Raw genomic sequence first — 23,066 nt, forward strand, 5'->3', positions numbered from 1 at the left:
ATCACAGCAAGCTCCTCATGGGACAAATTACACAAAGACAACCGAACATATACATCACCATGAAGAAATGCCCAGTTTCTCTCCCCCCCCCCCCCCGCCCTCTCTCTCTCTCTCTCTCACACACACACACCAATTCAATTCACAGAGGGTTTTGCAAAATTAGGATGTGGTCAGTAATTTATTTTGATCCAGCAGCTATAATAATAGCAGCACTGGTCCACAATTTTGGGGTGTCTTAAAGAGGGGGGTGAGACACAATTTTTTAAAAATAGATGGTAGTTGGGTGCTCATTATTGGTTTATGAGGAAGGCTGGTGGCTCATGGAGAGAAGCCAAATGACGAACAGAAGGATCGATGGTGTTGTCTCCACATTAATGAACATGTAGAATCCTGGCAAAGACCCGCCTTGTGGTCTTGAGACACATACAGATGAAATCACCAAAACCCTCCCAAGGTAGGGCTTGCTATTGTAGGAGATGGGCTGCCAGAGGAACTGACCAAGGCTTGGGTTGCTCACTCGTTACGAAAACAATGAGCCTTGGATTGTGAAGCAATTTCTGGGGCAGGCAGGTTCATCCTTCTTGTGCCATGTGGTAAGGAGACCAGCGATTTAGTCATTTTGTGGCAATGTGATGCGGTTGGGAAAGTACAGACTACAGTCAGACTAAGCTGTGAGTCTTGGATCCCTTACCACATAGCTCAGCTATATTGGAGAGCCATGCCATCTACAGAAGGGGACTTGGGGACTTGCTGGAGAGTTTAGATCAACTAGACGCAAGCTAAAGTTACCCGAGAGGGGGGAACTTCAATGAAGAAAATGCTTCTATAGTATCAGCCTGCAGGGCTCTGCAGGGCTTTTTTTATTTTATTTTATTTTATTTTATTTTATTTTATTTTTTGTGAGAGAAGACCAGAGTTTTTCTTGTAGACCTGGCTGGCCTTGAACTCAGAGATCCATCTGCCTTCGCCTCCTGAGTGCTGGGAGCTGGGATTAAAGGCATGTACCCACCACCATGTGACTGTGTGCTACCACTGCCTGGCTGGCATTTCAATTAGTGATTATTGGGGAGAGCCCAGCCCCTTGTGGGTGGTACCATCCCTGGGCTGGTGGTCCTAAGTTCTATAAGAAGGCAGGCTGAGCAAGCCATGAGGAGCAAGCCAGTAAGCTGCCTCCAGGTTCCTGCCCTGATGTTGATGATGAACTGTGATGTCGTAAACCCTTTCTCCTCAACTTACTTTCGGTCATGGTGTTTCATCACAGCAACAGGAACCCTGACGAAGACAGGAGGTTAGCACTAACATCATATGATTCCTGTGATCATGCTCAAAGGGAAGGACAGACAAATGAAGCCCTCCCGCCCCATGCATGGCTACGTATAAAACAGTATTTGGTAAATTAGGGTGATGCGCTTGTTTTGTTTTTGTTTTGTTTTGGACACAAGGCCTTGTAGTCCAGGATTGCCCTGAACTCATGAATCCTCCCTACCTTCTGAGTGCTAAGATTACAGGTCTGAGTCACTACACTGGGCTTGATAATACTCATTGAGTTTACTATGTGCCAGTACAAGAATGATCTCATTTGACCTTCACTACGATTCTAGCTGCGCTATCATTATCTCTACCTGAGGCTTGGAGAAGCAGGACGATTTGCCCAGGGTCACTCCACTATCAGGTGGTGGGGAAGATGAGGGGACCCAGATAGTCTTATTCCAGAGTCAATGCCTTGAACAGCCTTAAAGTCAACACGTTAGAGTTAACCTCCTTTCCTCTGTCTTATCCATGTATGTTCATCTTGGAGAATCATATCTCTAAGACACCTTCACAGCTGAACAAACCTTGGAGTGGTGGCCTCGTGACCACATTCAAACACTACCAGTGAGGAATGACCTTTCTCTGGGTAACTTTGGGGCTTTTCACCCGGCAAAATCTGGGGCCAACTAAGCCATCTAGAGAAATTTTAGGGTCCAGTTGCAATAGCTGCCACAGCTGTTTCCATGTAGTCGGTCACATATACTGACAGTTTGATGCTATATGATGCAGATGCCAAGAAAAGCCAAGCACAGGAAACCAGTGACCACTTAGCTCTGTAACTGACACTCAAGAAGTGCAAATGGATAAATACAGTTATTTATGTATTGGCTTGGGAGGGGCATAAATCACAGCAGAACACAGGATCCACTTTGCTAAAACTTCAGAGGCACCTTCACAGTTATGTGGTTAAGACTGCATCCTTTAAAAGACAAGATTTATGTGGAACATTTTATAAGACTGGTTTGCATTGCCCTCCATTTTTTGTTTGTTTTTCCATTAGGTGCTTTAAGTACTGAACACTGGGCTAAATTCATCAGGAAATCTAGTATTGGATCTTGGATCAAGTCCGATTTTCTTTGTATATTCCTGCAAGTAGCCTCTGTTTTCTGTCCTTATCCACAAAGCTGGGATAATAATACACATTTTGTGATGAACTACAACATGACAGGAGTTTTAACAGAGACCTAGACATGGGAGAATTCGAAAGAGGGTAGAATGCTATAACTTCATATCCAGTGTATGCCATTATTCATAGGGACTATGCAAGGCTACTGGGTAAAACCTAGAACCTATACAACACCTCATGCTCTACACCTGCTATCTGTGTGCATAAACACTATGAGACAAAGACAAGGACAAAAATACCACCAACCAAATGAGGCCTGATGCCAGGAAACATCTATACCCAAGTGAGCAGTCTACCAGGATGCCAGATCAAACACAAAGAAATGTCTGTTTGGATTTCCATTAAAAATAAAACTGAGGGTCAATGAGATGGCTCAGCAGGCAAAAGCACTTGATGTGCAAACCCGATGACACGGGTTCAATCCCATCATGCTTTGGGAGAAGAGAAGCAGACGTTCTCCTCTCACCCCTTCACACACTTGAACCTATACACACTTGCTTGCATGTGCACATGTGCGGGTGCAGTCTGTCTGTCTGCCTGTCCGTCTGTCTCTGTCGCTCTTTCTCTCTCTCTCTCTCTCTCTCTCTCTCTCTCACACACACACACACACACACACACACACACACAGTAAAACAGAGTTAACCCACAACTCTTAACAGCCTGTCTCCACTACTTTAACTTTCTTCATTATAAGTGGTTACCAAACCTTCTATTGAAAACAAACCTCACCATGGGGAAACACATTTCTAACTGGAAATCAGCCTGGTTCATTAGCAGTATCAGCTAGCTCCCCTTCTAGTATTTAGGTGTTTATTATTTAGGTATAATATTTAGGTATTCATAGCACCTAGCAGTCCTAGAGTAAGCACTCCCTCCCAACATAGGAATGATCAAAGTTCCCGTGAACATGGAGATAAACGGGGCAAAGTTGTGTCAATGGGGCAAAGAAGAAATAAACTGTTCAGGTCATATGACATTTTTCTGTAAAAATCCAGAGCCATGCACCAAGCTCCTCAAATTTCGCAGTAATGATTAGAGGTGAAGGATACAGTTAGTCATAGGCATAAAAATGAAACACCTGTGCTGGATGTTGGTGGTGGCACAAGCCTTAAATCCCAGCACTTGGGAAGCAGAGGCCGGTGGATCTCTGTGAGTTCAAGGCCAGCCTGGTCTATAAAGTGTGTTCTAGGACAGTCAAGACGATTACACAAATAAAGCCTGTCTTGGGCTGGAGAGATGGCTGAGTGGTTAAGAGCACTCATTGCTCTTCTACAAGACCAGGGTTCAATTCCCAGCACCCACATGACAGCTCACAACTGTCACTCCAGTTTCAGGGGACCTGACACCCATGGCAGAACATTAATGCACATTAAATAAAAATAAATAAATAAATTAAAAAAGAGAAAGAAACCCTGCCTCAAAAAAAAAACCCAACAAAACAACAAAAAAGAAGCAGCATTTTATTATTTGACACAAACTATCAGACATGCACTATGTAGAAGATTTTTTAAAGTTTAAGATACATCTTTTAAAGAAAAATATAAATATGCACCATTTTTACTTTACTGGGAGCAGTCGTTGAAATAAAAAAGAAGCATTTAAATTAAAACCTGAATAGAAATTTTATTATTTGCTCTTAAGAGAAGGGTAAGAGTCGGCATCATTTTTACCCAGGTACATGGCATCTGGCGAGCATCAAAGCCTGCTCCCCCCAAGCTTTCTCTTAAATGGCCATCACCTTACTGGTGACTGAGTGCTAGAAGGAATCGGCTGGTGCCATACTGCACACACAGTCCTCCCTAGAGAGGGCCCAGGAGGAACTGCCATCAAACATTTGTACCAGGCATAGGTGCTCAGCCACAAGCACTGAAGGTCAACGAGTCCCATCAACCAAGAAGGTCTCCAAATAGACCGGTTTGCTTCTATTGTCGTTTTTACAAAAAAAGAAACTATCGCTTGAAAAACTGCCATAGGATCTAACAATCAATATCTACTTTATAAACAATTATATAATCACCTTCTTTTTAAAAGACAGTAAGTGGATGTGGGTTTTTTTTTTAAACGACATTTTCAAATACTGGTGACACCTACTGGCAGAAAATATATCCCAGTCCACAGCTTGCAAAATGTCTGGTCTACGGAAGTAAGTAGCCTTTAGTGCTGATGGAACCGAGAAAACTTCCCCTGAAACCCACTTAGGTTTCCTTTTCCTAACTTTGCCTCTCTCCATTATTAGGAAGTGAGTTATACCTGACCAATAAAGTTGGAGGCACTTATTTCTGCCTCAAGTTGTGTAAAGTGTATTTTTATTAAGGCAAAAATAATTATAATAATAAAACTCAATGGTGATACCCGAAAGATATTTACCAACTATTCCCCCAAAGCATTCATTTCCCATCCTTGCTTTTTACACAAACACATCCTCACAAAGGAAAAATAAAGCCTATTTTATTTTGTAAATCCAACTAGTAGTGAAGAAAAATAGCATACTAATTCATAAACTGTTACAGCATCTATCCATAGACTGTGACTAACAGGGAATGAATAAGCAGGCAGGTTTAGTTAAGCCTTTACCAAAGTGCGCCAAAACACAGAACAAAGGGGCAGAAAGAAAAAAAAGAACTGGTCAGAATTCACAGCTATTTTCACTATTGTTTTCTTTGGCCCACTTGAACCAAATTGGTTTTGCTTTTTCTCCTCCCAGGAGTTTGAGGAGCCACCAGCCCCACTGTTATGGAAAATTCATATCCATTCCAAGCCTGGACAACCTGAACTCCACGAAGGTGCCAGCCCGTCCAAACAAATGAGAACCCACCACACTTCCGCTGCTGCTGAGACTAAAATCCTAAAAACATTCAACTAAGCTAGGGAAAGGAAAGAGAGTTAGCCTGTACTCAGCATACGAAAACGGGAATATAACCAGAGCCTATTGGAGTCCTGTTGGGGGCAGGGGGAGCGATCTTGTAGGAAGAAATGAGTCTCTGACGCTACGCCCCCTCCTCACCTATACATAATTGAGTGAGCCAGCCAAGTGCGCGCACTGAGCAGTATGTGTGGGGTGTAGGTGGAACTCAAGGGTGCTGTGACAAGGTCGGGCACACACCTGCCTCCAGCTCCACAGCCCACCCTGGTCTTGGTTCCCAGGGTGAGATGGGGGAGAGTGGAAAACCACACACACACACACACACACACACACACACACACACACACACACACACGACGATGAGCTGGCCCTATGGACTCCACCACAGCAAACTTGGGGTCTGATAAAGCAACTGCCTTCTCCAAACCTCTAAAAAATAATGAAGATCGCCTTCTCCTCCAGCTGAACCTAACCAGCTTCAAAGGGCAGCCAGCGATTTGCCAGAGACAGGACACATAGGGAAAAGACAAACCAAACTGAGAGGACTCCCTCAATTACTCAAAGGCACAACAAAGTTCCCAGAATTTCAAGAAGCTTCCCATTCACCAGAGAATAACGCATTTCAGCGGTCACGAAGGAGATCCTCAATTACTCATTTAGCTCATCCCCAAGATGAAGGACGCCCTCCCCCAGTCTCCTTAATTGGTTACATGTGACGGGTAAAAGTGTCCTGTCCAGTCCTTGCTCTCAAACAGCCGCGAAACCAAGTGTGTCTGCTCGGTACCCTGAACCGACGTCCAAGAACTTCAGGTTCTCCCAACCCCGGCCGGGGAGGGGAGACAACGCTTTACTGACTGGCTCTTTGCTGACACCTGGGCCTTCCTGACAGGGCAGGGGGAGGTAGGTGTCTTTGCCTGCTCTAGACAGACCCCGGGGTTCTGAGAGCGCTGCCTGCAGAGGCAGCGGCGAGGAGCTGTAGTTCCCGGGCGCAGGGAGAGGGGACCCCAGAGAAAAGACGTGCGGTGGCGATCTGGAGAAACGCGGCACGCAGGGGAGACGGAAAGAAAGCGAGCGGTACCCAGGGTAAGGCGGCGGAGGAGCCGGGAGGCGCGCGTCCTACCTCGTCCTTGGCCGCCCCGCTGCCCAGGGGTGCCTCCAAACTGCAGTTCGCCCTCTTGACAGTGAGGTAGAAGGGGTAATCTTTGGCCACCATGGCGGCTGCCGGGCCTGCCCTCTGGGATGTCACCGCTGACCCCAGGCGACAGCAAAAATCCCGGGTGAAAGAGGGCCCGAGCTCCACGGTGCTGGCAGCGGCGACACGGACGCTCACAGCTGCTTCTACCTGGTGGACTCAACGCTAGGAATCCAGCGGGAGGGGCGGGGCCGCTTCAGGGCACGCCCACGGAGGGCGGGTAGGTAGGCGGGGCTAGAGAGCCCCACCCCGCCCTCCTAGGAGCACCAGGTACTAATTTGCAGACACCTCTGGTGGCTGGGGCAGTTTCGCCAGCTTTGGGGGCCTCAGGGAACACGCCTACGGAGCTGCCAGGCCGCAGACAGCTCCACTCATAGAAGAACAGACGGTTTCAAGGAGGCTGGACCCGGGCAAATGCCGATAGAGCAAGGAGAGGGGGAAGTTCTAAGCCAGACTTCACATTTTCTTTTTTCTTTTCTTTTCTTCTTTTCTTTTTTCCTTCCTTCCTTCCTTCCTTCCTTCCTTCCTTCCTTCCTTCCTTCCTTCCTTCCTTCCTTCCTTTCTATTCTTTCTTTCTTCCCACTGTCTATGTATCCCTGGCTATCCTGGACACTTTTTTTTTTTTCTAAATGAACGTTATAGGGGTAAGAGCAGCCCAAACAGTAAAATGCACCCACTTAAAGTTTGCAGTTCAGTGAGTTCTGAATACTTTAAAAGCACCGTGTAACCAACCTTCACAGCAGAGAAATCCACCATGGACGGAGTCCCCTCCAGCCACTCACTCCTATACCCACACTGGATTGATTGCGTCTGCGTCCCCTCCCCCAAGCGAAGACCATGCCTTCGAGGATCTTTTCTAGGTTAGTGTTGACTTTGTCAATGCCCAAGAAGCGATTACAAAGTCATTGCTGCAAACCTGCCCATGCCAGTAAAAACAAAACAAAACAAAAAAACAAACAACAACAACAAAAAAAACCCTAGAAACAATGGTAACATTCTCAGTAGGGAGCACTTAAGTAAACTTTCCTCACTATGGAATACGACCCTATAGCCATCAGAAAGGAGATGGGTAAAGGTGTGGAACTGAGACATTTCCTTTATATTGGCCTTAGTTTGAGAATAATTGCACAGGGTTGGGAGTGCAGATCTTTGGTAGAATAGTTAGTAAGGGCGAGGCCGTGAGTTCAATTCCCAGCATCTAAAATATAACAATGTGGAACAAAACAAAACAACACAATACCATTTGTGTTAAGAGCATATCTACAAAAGAGTAGTTTCTTAGTGTTGTGGGTCACCAACATTGACTGGAAGAACCTGCAGCAAGCTTACGCTGTCCCTGATGGCAGAGGAGAAATATCTAGGATTAAAAGGGTTAGAACTAGTGGCCAGGGACTTTAAAGTTACAGGTGATGTTTTTCAATCTCTCACAATAAAAATATATTCACCTGCCACTAGGGAAAAAAAAAGAGGTTAATCTTCTTAAAAGTTATCATTTCCTCAAAGTACAAATTACATTTCTTGTAAACTCGACTGTGGTATCCCTCCGTACGCATGTGAAAGGCACAGATACACCAGGTGTTGGCACAGGGAGGTACTGACTCTTCTTTGCATCTTGGATGGAGGGAGACAGTGAGATGGAGAAATTTAGACCCTGCTTCAGTGTTCTCCGTTTCCAGATGAGGTCAGAACCCACCAGTTCTTACTTTCCCTGGCAGGAAACTGCTTGTGGATCTTCCATCTCAGGTACCAAATCCACACCCCAGCAACAAGCCCACCCGCCATCTTGCCTGACGCGGTTGGAGAGATGATAGCCTTTGCTGCAGGAAGGACCTCTGTGTAAACAGGGCTCCTGCATGAGTGGATCCTGACTGAGACTGGAGAAAGCACCTGTGGTTTTCTTTCCAAGTATACAACCTGAAGCAAAAGGAAGAAAACTGCAGCAGAAGAGGCAGGGGGTGGGAAGGGGCATGTTAGAACTGCTGATTTCCCCTGGGATATTCCTGCTTAGTCTTTTCAGCCCGAGCTGCACTAGAGGTGAATCCTCATGAACACAATCATACCCCCTGCAAGCTTGGCCAAGTTTAGCAGAGGGGTGAAGGGAATCCCATGTCCAAGGACAATCAACCAAGCCAGGCCAAGGGCCAGTGACATGTTCCAGAGCCACAGCACCCCGGGCCTCTCCTTTAAGGGCTCACCCACAATCTTACCACAAGGCCCTGGGCATCAACAGCTCATCTGGGAATGAGCTTTGATCCCTAGTGAGGTTTCCTGGGCTTTGTTCTCCTGCTGAAAAACATATTTACAGCTCTGGTATTGGAGTGCTTTCTTCAATGTTCTTAGGACCGACCAGGCAGTATAACCAAAATCACAGGGTGATAATAAATAAACCCTTAAAAATGGGAGGAAGGAGGACAGCAGAGATGGCTCAGAAGTTAAAAACACTTGCTTCCCTTTAGGAGGATCAGAGGTCACATCAGGTAACTTACAACCACCCATAACTCCAGAGGCTCTGATAGCGTCTTCTGGCCTCTACTGACACCCACACACATGAGAACACACATATTGTGTGCGCATGCACACACACACAATGGGGGACAGAAACTGAACCCCAAGTTTAATTATTTTACAGCAAATAACAATCATATAACAAGAAGCCTACTATACACATTTCATTTTCTCTTAAGATTTTTTTTTGCCTTTAAAAAAAATACTAGAAACTATAGAATCAGCGAATAACATATGCAGCAAACATGTTGTTTTTTTAGTTTTTCTCTAGGGATGGAAAGAAGGACGAAGGGAAAAAGAGAGAATTGCTAATAGCCCATAACTACTTAACTACTGCAGAGTGGCTAAGCTCCAATATGCGTGTGAAAGTGATGATGGAAATCTCCAGTGTCCTTGGGTTCCGATTCCAAGTTCTCATAGACTGAATGTTTCACTACCAGATAGGAGTCTCATCTTTAAATTCTTAAAGATACATACATACATATTAAAGATACATATGTACATACACACACGTTACATACACTAGGCCAGCAATTTGGGGTAGGACATACAAGTTTTGTATGTGGTCCATGGGACATTCTAACAACTTTTAAGGTTTGTTTGTTTGTTTCCCTATGCAAGTTCTGCCTTGTTTCTAGGTTTCAGGCCTCTCTCCCTCTGCTTTATTTGCTGACTCAGGATTTGGGCAAACTGTCTGGGACTCTAAGTAGGGGTGTGAGTGACCAAAGACTGTTAGCCAACAGGCTGTCCTATGAGAGGGATCCCAAGCACAGAGCCAGGCTAGCGGCTGATTTTAGGGAGACTAGACCAGCCCAGTAAGGCCTCCCAAGTGAGCAGCAGGGGTGTCGTGCCCTGCACCCCGCCTCCTGCCCATGTGTGTGCGTGCACATGCACGTGTGTGTGTTTATAGCTCAGGAACAACACAGCCTAACACATGCTCCCCTAAAAACAACAGCACACAACACCCTTCAGAGCTCTGCTTCAGCACAATCAGTTACAAGCCCACAAAGCACTTCGCAACCAGGCAGCGCTCGTCTCCAGCCAGGAGCCTGGAGACTGAATCAAGAAGCCTGCTGTGCATTTCCAGGAACAACGCCAAGCACAAATCCATGGTCTCACTTGTGCTGTGCAGGTCACTGGTGCTTCTGAGGGGTTGGGACGCTGCAGCTGTGCACGCTACTGGTCATTAGCCCTTTTTAATCTAGCCGGTGATCAGGTGCGGTTAGAAGTCCGACCACCCCCTGCTCAGAACAGACCCGTCATGGGCTAAAATCTCAGAGGCTAAAGTGGCTGTGACCATCTCAGCCAACAGGACCATGCTCTATCCTATCAGCACTGCCCTGACTATCAGGGTTGGATTTCTTTTTTTCTTAAAGATTCATTCATAGAGAAGAGTGATTCATTCATTCATCAAATATGTACTGGGCGCTTCCTTGATTAGTTACTTCGCTTCTGGTTTTCTCCCCATTCTTAAGCTTCCCTGCTGGGCAGGTCCAATAAATATGGTGCAATTTCAGACATGGCCTTTCAGATGAGACCTCTGTGGCAAGTTATGCATCAGAGAAGAAAGAAGCAGGTCCATCAGGGCTCAGCCTCCCACCATGCAACCCGCTGTAGCTTCCCTGGCACCTGTAGCCATAGCTTCTACTGGCCAACCAGACAGGGTCATGCAAGTACATGTTGGGCACTCACACGTTCCAACATCTCTCCCCTCCCCTTTCTTTTGGGCGATGGTCCCAGTTAGCAATCAAGCTCCTTCTCCTTTCTTCAACTTCTGTGTTGATGTGAGGAAAGATGAGAAAGCAGGGAACTCTGGAATCGGGGCTGTGATCTACTGCCACACTAACAGCGAGGGCACATACGGTTGTATCTAAAGTCACATACACTGGTACTTCCTCCTTGCATGGGGATGTGTCTCCTGGCTCCAAGACAAATTAGTAAAACTCTGACCCTGGGTATTCTATAACTGGAAGACTTAATTTTTGCATTGTCCAAAATGTTCTGTTTTTAGGAACAAGTCTGAAAAGACAATTAATTTAAAATGACAGCAACCAACAAACAAAACCCAAAACTTGTTGTTGGTTGTTTTAGTTTACTCTTTGGCTCTTTTGGGGGCCTACCACCAGATCCCCAAAGATTACACAAAGAGACTTTTTCTTACTTATGGATGCCTGGCCTTAGCTTGACTTTTTTTTTCTAGCTTTTCTTAAATTATCCCATCTACATTTTGCCTTTCTCTATTTCTGTATACCTTTCTTTACTTCTTACTCCATGGCTTGTTGTGTATCTGGGTAGCTGGTCCCTGGGATCCTCCTCTCCTTCTCTTACTCCTTGATCCTTTTCCATGCCTATCCTTTCTCCTGCCTTGCTATTGGCTGTTCAGCTCTTTATTAGACAATCAGGTGTTTTAGACAGGCAAAGTAACACAGCTTCGCAGAGTTAAACAAACACGATATAAAAGAATGTAGCATATCTTTGTGCCATCAAACAATATTTCACAGCATAAATGAATATAACATACCTATAATTAATATTCCACAACAAAAACCTTTCCCCCCACTGAACTAATTCTGTGGATTGTCAGCCATCATGCCCAAATAAAAAAGAGTCATATTAAAGCATCTATAAAATTTGACTGTGTTGATATGCTATGATGTGTGCATGTTTTGCCTTCTGGTTTGTCAGAGCAACGGTTTAGTTAGAGATGATTCTGTCTCCTGTACACCTTTGGCAACGTCTATGTGCTTTTTGTTTTTGTTGTGATATACTCTTATTCAGAAGCCCAGGCTGACCTAGAACTCACTGTGTAGTCCTGACCGACTTCAACTCACAGCAATCCTCATGCCTCAGCCTCCATTGTGTTGGCATTACCAGCATGGACCACCATGCCTAGCGAAATGCATTTTAAATTTCTCTCTGGAAGATGCCAGAGTTCACTGGCATCTATTGGGGAGCGGCTGGGATGTTGGTGATGACAGTACCTGTGTAGCCCCCCACAACAAAGAACGAGTGCATCCGAAGTGCCAACAGTTTCACCGCTACACTCACTGCATTGTCTTAAGAGAACGCACTGAAATGTGGCTCCCAGTCTAAAGAATCTGCTGGTCTTGACCTTGAAGGTCTTTTAGACCTTGGCCGCTGGATAGGATCAGGTGGCAGCTTAGGCTGGGCAGAAAAAGGAAATCTGAGTGCAAGTGCAAAGAAGCCCAGTCTCGTCTCAAACCTGTCCTGGTGTCCATGCCTGACTCTTAGCCAAATAAAAGATTCCATATCACATGAATGAGTCAAGAGAAGAAAACAGAATGTCAAAGAAAGGAGAGGTACACTGAGAAAATGACTCAGACACAGACACAGACACACACACACACACACACACACACAGAAGCATGTATCACATGTTCTAGTTCATAATTAGAATCTAGGTTATTTTTTAAGGCATGAAAGTAGAAGAGAGGGTTTTTGGGAAGAGGAATGGGGTACAGTGGGAGTGGGAGGAGGACAGGAGAGACCAACGTGAAAAGTATGAACACATACAGTATATTCATTATGAAGATGTCATGGTGAAATCCATTGTCTTGTGTAATTATTGTCTGAAAGAAAAAAAAAAACTACTTCATTATATAAAAACGCCCTTCAAAAGTCCAGTGAAAATTAGTTTCAATAAAATATAAGTAAGCAGAAACAGGAAAGTGGGGGAAGCAGTTTTGCAGATTTGGGCGTTTTCTAGGATCTTGATCACCATGTTCAGTGTTTCAGGGGTTGTGGCAGAAATATAAACTCAGAGATTTAACTACTCAAGGGTTGTTCCATGCATTATTACTGGCTGCACAGGTGCAATCAAAAACTTGTTTCACTCATAGTTCTGTATTAAGATTGATGATCTTTATTTGAATGGCTGGCTATCAGAAGGTTTATTTTACTCAAAGAAATAAGCCACCCCTTGGCATGTTTTTTGTGTACCACCAGTGAGTGCTTGTCTCTTATAAACAATTTACATTTCCTTGGGAGTATTTCTTAATAGGAGGTGAAAATTCAAAATGTTTGTTTTATTTCAAAATTATTTCTTCTCCTCAGCCTACAGGTAACATACACATTTGTGAGACATGTATACCAGCTGTATGTAGAGAAATGAGAGCCCAAAATGTTAAAATCTGGCCTTTGTCAATGTGGAAACGTTTTTCCTTCTACCCACTACAAACACAGTTATAAATGTGTCACATCCATCACCTTTCAGAAGCCACAGACAGTGACTGTGCTACTGTTTGATGTGCTATCAAGAAAGAAAAATATCGCCAGGTGGGGGTGGCACACACCTTTAATTCCAGCACTTGGGAGGCAGAAGCAGATGGATCTCTGTGAGTTTGAGGCCAGCCTGGTCTACAGAGCGACTTCCAGGACAGCTAGGGCTACACAGAGAGAAACAAAAGCCCCCAATTTAAAAACCAAAATTAAAAAAAAAAGGAATAAAGGAAGGAAGGAAGAAAAATATATTACAAATGTATACAATGGGATCCCTTGTAAGACACACTGCATTTCCAGAGAAGCCTGAGGGCAGGGGCTGGAGAGGTGGCTGAGTAGTTAAAATGCCTGCCACACAAGCTCTAGGACTGGAGTTCGGATCCTTAGCATCCAATATAAAAGCACTGGTGATCATAGTAACCACCTGCAATCCCAGTGCGTAGGCAGAGATAGTGGATCCCAGGGCGAGCTAGTGAACTCTTGGTTCAAAGGAGAGAACCTGCTTCAGGACATCAAGTGAAGAACGATCGAGGTAGACACCTGACATCAACCTCTGGCCTCTAACATACACATATGTCCACATATATGTACACACACACCAGACACACATATACATGCAAAAGGAAAGTGAAGGCAAACGGGAATGATGGCGCACAACAGTGCTCATGCCATGGGTTTTCAGTGGACATCTGACATCTCAGAAGTCAGGTCATTTCCTTACCTTGCTTGAAGTGGAATTGAATGAAAAGCTTACTAAATCCACATCCTGAGCCCCATTTGGGGTCCAGTGAACTGGAATGTTTGAGAGGGGAGCTTAGAAATGTGTAGTTTTGATCAACACCGTCAAAGAGCATGTTTGAGTGATGCTGTGTTATGAATCAGAACAGTGAACCGGCTCCTCACTGTTTCCCTCCCCCACTTGCCACCAGCAGTGATCTAACTACAGACCTGGGGATGCTGAGCCCAATGGTATAGCTTCAAAGTCCAGAATGAGTAGAGAAATCTATGTATTGGTTCATGCAAACGATCAAGCACTGGGAATCTAGAGTGCGCCAGGCAACATGCTATCTACACATGGGTGCATAAGGGATACAATGAAAGATGTACAAATCCACACTTTATCCCAGCTCCCAGCAAAGCCACCCACCGGGAGACATGCTCTGACACTTGGAATTAGATTTACAATCTGGTACCCAGGGCTTCAAAGAAAAACACACTTATCTTCATAGCTGAGAGGCACAACTGCATTTAAGTTTTTTTTTTTTTTTTTTTAAATAGCTGTAATGAATGAAAGGAGGGCTGTTGGCTTGAAATGTTTACCTGCAAAAAGACCTGGGGCTGGGGTGTGTGTGTGTTGGGGGGAGGGGGTGTTCTGTAGAAGCCCTTAATTATAGAACTGGTCCAACCAGAAGGAACAGGTTCAGGAACTCTTGGCAAGTATGTGTCTCATCTGGTGGGAGCAGACATTGGCTGTTGTGCCGCAGAGCTGCAACGGGCCCAGAAGCTGAGACGTGCCAGGTGCTTTGGGCAGAGAGAACTTGCTAGGCAGTTGAAGTGGGTGGGCTAACTGAGCACTTTGGCCAAGTGGGAGCTGAGTAATGAGACCTTCTGCTTTTTATTATTTTATTGTATATTTGTAACAGAGACTCAGAAAGCCAGGACTGTCTTAAAACACATTATGTAGTTGAAGACGACCTTGAACTCTTGCTCCCCGCATCTCTACCTCCTAAATTCTGGGATCACAAGCCTATGCCACCACAGCTGGTTTATGCTGTACTGGGGAATGAACCTAGGACTTCCTGCACGATAGGTAAGCCCTCAACCAGCTGGGTGCCCCACCCTAAGTCACAGAGTTCCTGATTTGTTTGATTTTTCCCCCAGCTCACATCCAGGCCCAAGCTCAGCAAACACAGTTCCCATGTGTCCGCAGTTGTGAGCAAACTGAAAGTTTTGACAATAAAGAATGAGCAGAAAGGCCCCAGCCATGGAGTAGCTCTCGTTGATGGTATTATCATCTGCTTCTTCCTCTTCGGTATCATCAGTACAAAAATACCCGATGGTTTTGCCTGGCTAATTCTCAATCGCGGCTGGGGGTAACCCTCATTTTGTCTCCTCGCAGCACTGAGTACCTCTCTCACCCCGATATTCCTCTCTCAAAAGATCCTTTATCTCCACTGTTTAACCACAGCCAGGTATGGGGGTGTAGGAGGGATCATGGATTTTACCCTTATTGCTAATCACATCAGTTCCGGTTCTTTCTACCATACTGGCACATATCAAACAACAAAATGAAAATTAAATTGAAATAGGACTGGTCAGAGATGTCATGAAAGGTAACTCTAGAGGTTTTGCCCCTCCCAAAGTAACAGAGTGTAGTTTCATCTTAAAATTATTGTTTTTAATTACGTGTATGTATGTGTGTCCATGTGTATCCATGAGCGCAAGCATGCAAGTGAATGAGGAAGCCAGAGGCATTGTGAGCCCCCTGAAGTGGGTGCTGGAAGAACACCCACTTAGCCCAGTTCTTAACTGCTGAGTCATCTTTCCAGTCTCTAAATTTCTTTTTAAAATAAGATTTTTATGGCCATGCATGGTGGCACATGCTTTTAATACCAGCACTTGGGAGTCAGGGGCTGGTGGAGCTCAGTGAATTTGAGGTTAGCCTGGTCTACATAGTAAGTTCTAGGTCAGCCAGAGGTATGTAGTGTGACGCTATCTTACATTTTAAAAATTTATTCTTTGAGAATTTCATATGTGCATATAATATTTTTGATCACATTTACTCCTTCCTCACAACTTCTCCTGGATTTCCTCTACCCTCATGCCCCCCATCATGACTTTTTATTAGTATTTTTTATTTATTGAGAATGTAATACATTGCAAATAATAATTTTGATCATATCCTCCCTTTTCTAACTTCTTCAAGATCCAACTTCACACCTCCCTCTCAACTTTGTGTGCTCTCTCTTTCTCAAATAACCTCGAGTCCAGTTAGTGCTGCTCATACACACACGGATGGGGGAACGCCCACCCCAGCATAGTTGAACTACCAGGGACCACATCCCTAAAGAAAACTGACTCTCTCCTCTCAGCCATCAGTTATCAGTAGCTCAGCCCTCGCGTGCCCCTCCCCCACTGGCCATAGCATAGTGTTTGGGATAGGACTAGGAAGTCATGTGCAGGTGGGCTACCAGAAATTTTGAAAAGTAGACATGGGTCCTTAACTTAGCTTTCTGATGGCTCAAAATTTATGGAAACAACTTTGAAACTTAGGGTTTTTTTATGCTGAGTCTTTGCTCTCTTGAGGTAGGGCCTGAAAGGCTGACTGTGTGTGAGGAGAGGAGGAAGATTTTATTTGGTGTTTAAGATATCACATAGCTTCCAGGAGGAGGTGAGTGTGTGCGCTCAATCTCACATAATTTTATTTTATTTTCTGAGGCACTGTCTCATTTATGCTGCCCATGCAGCCTGCTCTTGAGTTTCTAAGCTCAGATGATCCTCCTGCCTCATCTTTCTGAGATTCCAAGACTATAGATGCATCACTACATCTATCCCTAGACTCTTCAATTCTTCATCCCAGGAAGCCAAAGGGAAGGGATGAATACGTCTCTGCTAGCTGCCTGAGATGGTGGCTCTTCACTGCCAACTTGACTAGAATGAGAATCATCTGGAAGACTGGTAGGCGAGACTGTTGGTTGTGTCTGTGACCATATTTCCAAAGAAGATCCACCCTTGAATGTGCCACCTCATGTCAGCATCCCCCTTTCTCCGCTTCCTAGGCAGCCATGATGTGCGCGAACAGAGCCCTCTCTTCCTTTCAAGCTGTCCTGTCAGGTATGTGTTCAAAGCCACACAAAATCAACGAACACTCTGTTCCACCCAAGGAGGGTCATGATCTCCCTCTCAGATTCTTACAGGAGGTGACTGAGAGCTTCTAGCACCAAGACGGCCAAACTCATCTGTCAGTGAGTGGGAGGAAGGGAGGGAAAGAAGTAAGAGAATTGAAATGGTAGAGCCAGCATCATGTGGCCTCCTTTCTGAACTTTAGTAACCCCGAGCTGCCTGCAGGCTCAGAAAACCCAAATGCAACAGTAGGTACAGGGATTTCTCTGGTGCCAGGAAAATGCAGTAAGACACCACTTTTACCAGGTAGGCAATGAATGAATGCCCTGCGGCAACCAAACAGGCTTTTAACATCTCCATAGTTGGCAGCCAGAAGCCCAAGAACTGGCTTAGTGCCTTCCAGGGCACAACAGATAGGACCACATACTTGAGGATAAAATCATCCTCCAGGAGAAAGACTAGCAGAGGAGGCTAGGTTTTTTATGAGTCAGGGGAGGGGAGCAATCCGATCTGTATTTTCATTGCCATAACGGGCCCCATTTTAATGGACGCTGGAGGCTTCCCACATGTTAGACACATTTTCTAGAGTGTTTTAAAAGGGACCAGTGTTTGTTAGACCACCTCAGGCACTGAAAGAACTATCCTCCTTTAGGTGGGGAGGGGGATTTGTCTGGTGGGGTTATAGCAAAGATCAGAAGCTTCTCTTGGATTCTGCTGTTAGGAAGCAATTTGGGGTGTCTTGTTACACTTTACCTCCAGAAGTTTTAAAGGAAATGCCTGTCATCAAAGTTCAAAAATAAATACAAAAATGATGCTGGCAGAGCAAAAAAAAAAAAAAAAAAAACCCAAAGGGATCAGCATGCTGCATCAGTTTCCTGATCATAAAACTTTATAAAAACAACCCACCCATCAGAAAAAAAATGTACAACAATAGCTCATATTCTTTCCTAAATGCTTGCCTCATGCCACCCCGAAAGGAGGTGCCATCACGTTTCCTGAGTCATGAGCTCCAACACCACATCCCTTTCCTCCCTCTCTCAGGCCCACCCATCTGGCATCTTTCCTAAACTTAGCCTCATCCCCAGCGAGGAGCTCAGCGGAGAGGAGCCGACTTTCTCCTTTTCCCCGGCCTATGGAGGCCAAACATCTGTACCAGCTGGAAGCAGGGATACCTAAGGCTTCTTTCCCTAGCTTCATCCTTATATCCTAACGGAACTTTTACCAGGGAAGGTTAAATTACAAAGTCACAAAGTCAGAACATGCAGTCTGCTTCAGAACCTAAAGACCAATTATAAATGTTTACTTGGTGATGGTACACTGTGAAGACTAAAGTGTTTGTCTTCTACCTTGGCTCTGTAGCAACATTTGCTCCCACCCACACCCCCGCCCCCACCCTCTCGCTGCTGAGGATAAAACTCAGAACTAGGCACTGAGATACTTGCTGAGTCCTATATCAAAACTTCCTCTGTGGAATTTTTAACACATCTTCCTTTAGTTCCCGGCACAATGAAAGAAACATACAAGCCCACAGATATGAGAAGCCTGGACACAAATACTGAGTTTTTATTTGACAGCTATATGACTTTGGACAGTTTAATCCCTAATGTCAAACCTCAGTCTAATCATCGGTAAAATTGTGATGTTTTACTTTAGTGTACGCGTGTGTATCTATACGGTACATATGTACCATGAGTACAAGCACAGGTCAAAGAACAACTAATGTAAGTTCTCTCCTTCCACCATGCGGGTCCTATGGATGAAATCACATCATTAGGCTTGGCGGCAGGTGCCTTGACCCACTGAGCTATCTTTCTGGCCACAGTTTCAAGGCTTTAATAAGATAAAAGCCCATGAATGGTTTAATGAGGAGATGCATGTATATCCATATTCTAGACATAAAGTATGTAAGAATGATAAACAATTCAACCCACTCCCTTTTCTCAATGAAGTAGAGGAGGAGTGATAGATTTAGTCATTTGCCTTTTCTTCTTCCTTTTGGAGGGATTAATTCTTTAACTCCACGATCTCAAATACTGACTTGAATGTTGGACACACGAAAGCAGCAGCACAGTAAATTGCAGACTGACCCAAACCGGTGATAAAGGGGCAGTAGCAGGTAATGGCTATTGTCAACTTGATCAGAGTAAGAAGTACTTAAGAGCTGGAGAAATGTGTCCTGAGAGTTAGCTGATGGGAGACATACTATGAAGAATGTAGGTAGCACCATCTGGTAGGCTAGGGGCCGAGAGAGAGAGAGAGAGAGAGAGAGAGAGAGAGAGAGAGAGAGAGAGAGAGAGGAGAAAGCTGGAGGGGTGTGGGATTTCCCCAGTTCTTCTGCTCCCAGCTAAGTGGGAACTTCTCTGTGCCACCACCCCCTCCCCACCATAATGGACTGAACCCTCTGAAACCATGAGCTGAAGTAACACCTCCCTGCTTGTTGCCTGTAGTGGCATCTCAATTGTATTTTAATAAATAAAGCTTGCCTGAAGATCAGAGAGCACACACCTTTAATCCCAGTAGCCACACTAGTTGCCCATACAGAAGGATTTCCCACACCAATGCATGTCTTTAATCCCAGTGGGGCACACGTGTAATCCTAGCCCCAGAGGGGAATGAAAAAACGGGAGGAGACAGCTCTCAGGCACAGTCTTATTCTGAGATTCCTGGAGGCAGGATCACCATATTCAAACTGAGGTTGAGGTAAGAGCCAGTGGCTGGCTGTTTTACTTTTGGGGTCTTCAGGATGAACCCCAATTTCTCTCCCTGAGTTTTGATTAGTCATGCTTCAGTTGCCCTCTTAGGTATCTTGGTTATATAGTAATGAAAAGCAAACTAACATACAGGGCTCAATCTTGGCTCTACTACTGAATTTGCTAGGCGACCTTGGGTAGGTTACGTGACCCCCCCCCTCCTCGCCCCCATGTATAGCTTCTTGAATGCTACGACAAAGTGATCTAGAGAAAAACACTTACAATTGTGTGCGTCTATGAAACAATCAAGATGAAGGTGTGTGCAGGGGAACTGTCTTTGCTGTTCCATGTTTACTTGGGAAAGCCTTCAGCTAACACCGTCACCGTCTCTGCTGATAGAGCAGCCTTTGCCCAGAGGCAGCACACCCAGCACAAGCAGTCTATAGTTTGGATGACTTCAGGACTGTGATAGCTCACCAGAAAAAGGAAGTGCGGAATTCTCATAGTCAGGAACTGCAAGTGGAGACTGTCCCAGTGGGTGTGACAAACACTTGGACCAAAAACAATCTCCAGGGGAAAGGGGTATTTCATACACCTAACAGTCCATCAGGAAGCAAATTCAGAGCAGGAACCTGGAAGCAGGAACCATGGGAGCAGAGGCCATGGAGGAGCGCTGCTTACTGGTTTGCACTACGTGGCTTTCTCAGCATGCTCTCGTATACAACCAGGACTATCTACACAGGGATGGCACTGCCCACAGGGACCTGGGATCTCCCACATCCATTATTAACCAAGAAAATGCCCTACAGACCAATCTGGTGGGAGGAGGCATTTTCTCTATTGAGGTTCACTTTTCCCAGATGGCTATTGCTTGTGTAAGTTGACAAAAGAGAAACCAGCCACAGATAGAGGCCTTTAAAGCAAATGGCAACGCGAACAAGAGGTTCAAATAGAGAGAAGATCCACTAGGAGAAAAACAGAAAACACTGATGAAAAACGGAGACAGACACGGCAAGTGGGATAAAGCTGGCCTAAAATATATCACCGTCACTTAAAAATAAATACTTGGCTTCACAGTGGCGGTGTTATCTGCGCAACAGCCTTGGCTCCTTCCCTGTCTTCTTCCTACAGGCCTGCTTCAGCTGTGACAGCTCCCTCTTCCTTCAGTGGACCTACAGCCTCACAAATTCTCCTCCAACCATAACTTCCTTTCGGCCTGGAGGACCCTGGTTAGCTCTGCTCTGGATGGAACACACAGTGTCCTGGCCATGAGGCCAGAGACTACCGGATCCTGTGCAACCCAGAGCTATGCTTCTGGCACAAAACGCTGACGCTGATGCTGATGTTATATACTTATGTTCATATGTGTACTCATGTGTGTGTACACAGGTATTCATGTACATGTGGAGGCCATTGGACAACCTTAGGTGGCGTTCCTCCTGAAGCACCTTGTTTTTTGACACAGGATCTCTCAGTGGCTTGGAACCTGCCTATTAGGTTAGGCTGACTGGCCAGTAGACCTGGGGATCCTTTCGGCCTCTGCCTCCCATAACACTTGGATTAGAAGAACATATGACATACGACCATACCCAGCTTTTTCTTTTTCTTTTCTTTCCTTTTTTTATTTCTTTTTTTGAGACAGGATTTCTCTGTGTAGCCCTGAACTGAAACTAGCTTTGTAGATCAGGCTGGCCTCAGACTCACAGAGATCCTCCTGTCTCTGCCTCCCAAGTGCTGAGATTAAAGGAGTGAGTCACCACCACCCGGTGATAATATGGGTTCTGGGACCTGAATTCAGGGCATCGTGCCTGTGCAGCAAGACCTTTACAAATAGAACTGTCTTCCGGTCACGTTGCAGCAACCTCTAGTCTATAAAAAAAATGAAACTAGAGTTTCTCAAAAAGTCCTAAAGTTCGTTACCTTAAACATTCCCCCCAGTAGACTGCAGCTAGCCAGGGGCAAGCACCATGACTTTCTTGCTCAAGGCTGGCAAAGTGACGAGAAGACAATGAATAATGCTGACAGCTGATCAGGGGGTCTGTGTCAGGTGCTGGTCTTTGATTGTATATTTGTTATTTCACATACCCCTCACAACACTTCCGGGAGTATTTAGTATGAGAAGCCAAGGCACAGAAAACTCAAGCAACTTGCCCAAAGTCACAGAGTTGGTAAGTGGAAGAACTAGGGTTCAAATTCAAGGGTTTTACTTCCCAGAGCTGGAAGTTCCCAACTATGAAGGGGACCATCAATAGTCTGCAGGGCAACCTGATGCTACAGCTAGTGATGCCAAGGTCAAAGACCCAGACCTGTGTGATCAAAAGATCATCAGACAAGAGCCAGGAACGCAAGGCCTAAATATTGGTTCTAAAATCCCATGATGACTTCAGTTGATCCTGGTTCTCCGGTCACTGGTTTCCCGGCTGGTCAGTCTCAGGATGAGATGGACACTCATCAGTTGTATACGCAAAGGCTAGGGTCCCCCTGTGCCTAATCTGCAATCCATCCCCTAAGCAGCTTCATCCATCAAGCCAGTTACTTAGTCTGTGCGAACCTCAGTTTCCCCAACTACAATTAGAGTATAATTGCCCTGACTTCAAAGAGAGGAGGCAAAGATTAGAGAGGGACCGGGTTGAGGAGCGGACACATGGTGCTAATTCCATCAACAGCAGTGGGCTTAATTAGAGCAACAGAGCAGAAAGGGAGCCCCTGAGGAGGAGAAGACATTCTCAGAGCCAGAAACCAAAACCAGCCAGACACTGAAACCCCGGCACTCAAAGACTGCAAGGGTATGTCTGCCACAGCCCCCACTCCGCAACTTCATACTGAATTCTTGTTCACGAAGTGGAGGGAGGCAACAGGTTGGAGTAACCTGTGTGTGGAAGTAAAGCCACCATGGCGATTTACAGAGTTCACATCCCATAGGTGATAACGGTAGGTGCCATTTGTTCTGTGCCAGACCCAGGATAGGTAAAACCTGCTCAAGAGGGAACTGCCCTGTTCACTGTGTGACCTAGGTTGGTCTCAGACTCGCAATCTTCCTGCCTCAGCCTCCTGGTGTTAGGATTATAGGTATGCACCGCACACCTAGGACTAGCCCTATTTTATAGCAAGAGTGCAGATATTGCATAAGTTTAAAGAACCCATTCAAAGCCACAGATCTACTGAGTAGCCATGCCAGAACTCTGTCTCCAATGCTGACGGCTTTAATCATGAAGCCAGAAGGTAGGTTTGCCTACCACACAGGTAGATAGCTTTATAGAAAGGGCCCCAAAGTCCCCACTTACCCCCCCCCCCCCC

General features: G+C 45.4%; 1 protein-coding gene across 3 annotated transcripts in view; it reads right to left on the reverse strand.

The window, feature by feature from the left end:
* The window catches only part of Arhgef3 (Rho guanine nucleotide exchange factor 3), a 280,755-nt gene that overhangs the window by 60,539 nt on the left and 197,150 nt on the right, over positions 1 to 23,066 (reverse strand). Inside the window, exon 1 of one of the 3 annotated variants that reach the window (XM_050158208.1) lies at positions 6,421 to 6,658. The exons of the other annotated variants lie outside the window; for them this stretch is intronic. Coding sequence (XP_050014165.1) covers positions 6,421 to 6,513 — 93 coding nt within the window. The 5' untranslated portion in view covers positions 6,514 to 6,658. Of the gene's footprint in view, positions 1 to 6,420; positions 6,659 to 23,066 lie in introns of those variants that run through there. 3 annotated transcript variants of the gene reach the window in all.

Source organism: Alexandromys fortis, unplaced genomic scaffold (assembly GCF_014885135.2).
Source record: "Alexandromys fortis isolate MF-2015 unplaced genomic scaffold, M_Fortis_MF-2015_v1.1 scaffold_106, whole genome shotgun sequence".
In the NCBI taxonomy this organism is placed as follows: Eukaryota; Metazoa; Chordata; class Mammalia; order Rodentia; family Cricetidae; genus Alexandromys; species Alexandromys fortis.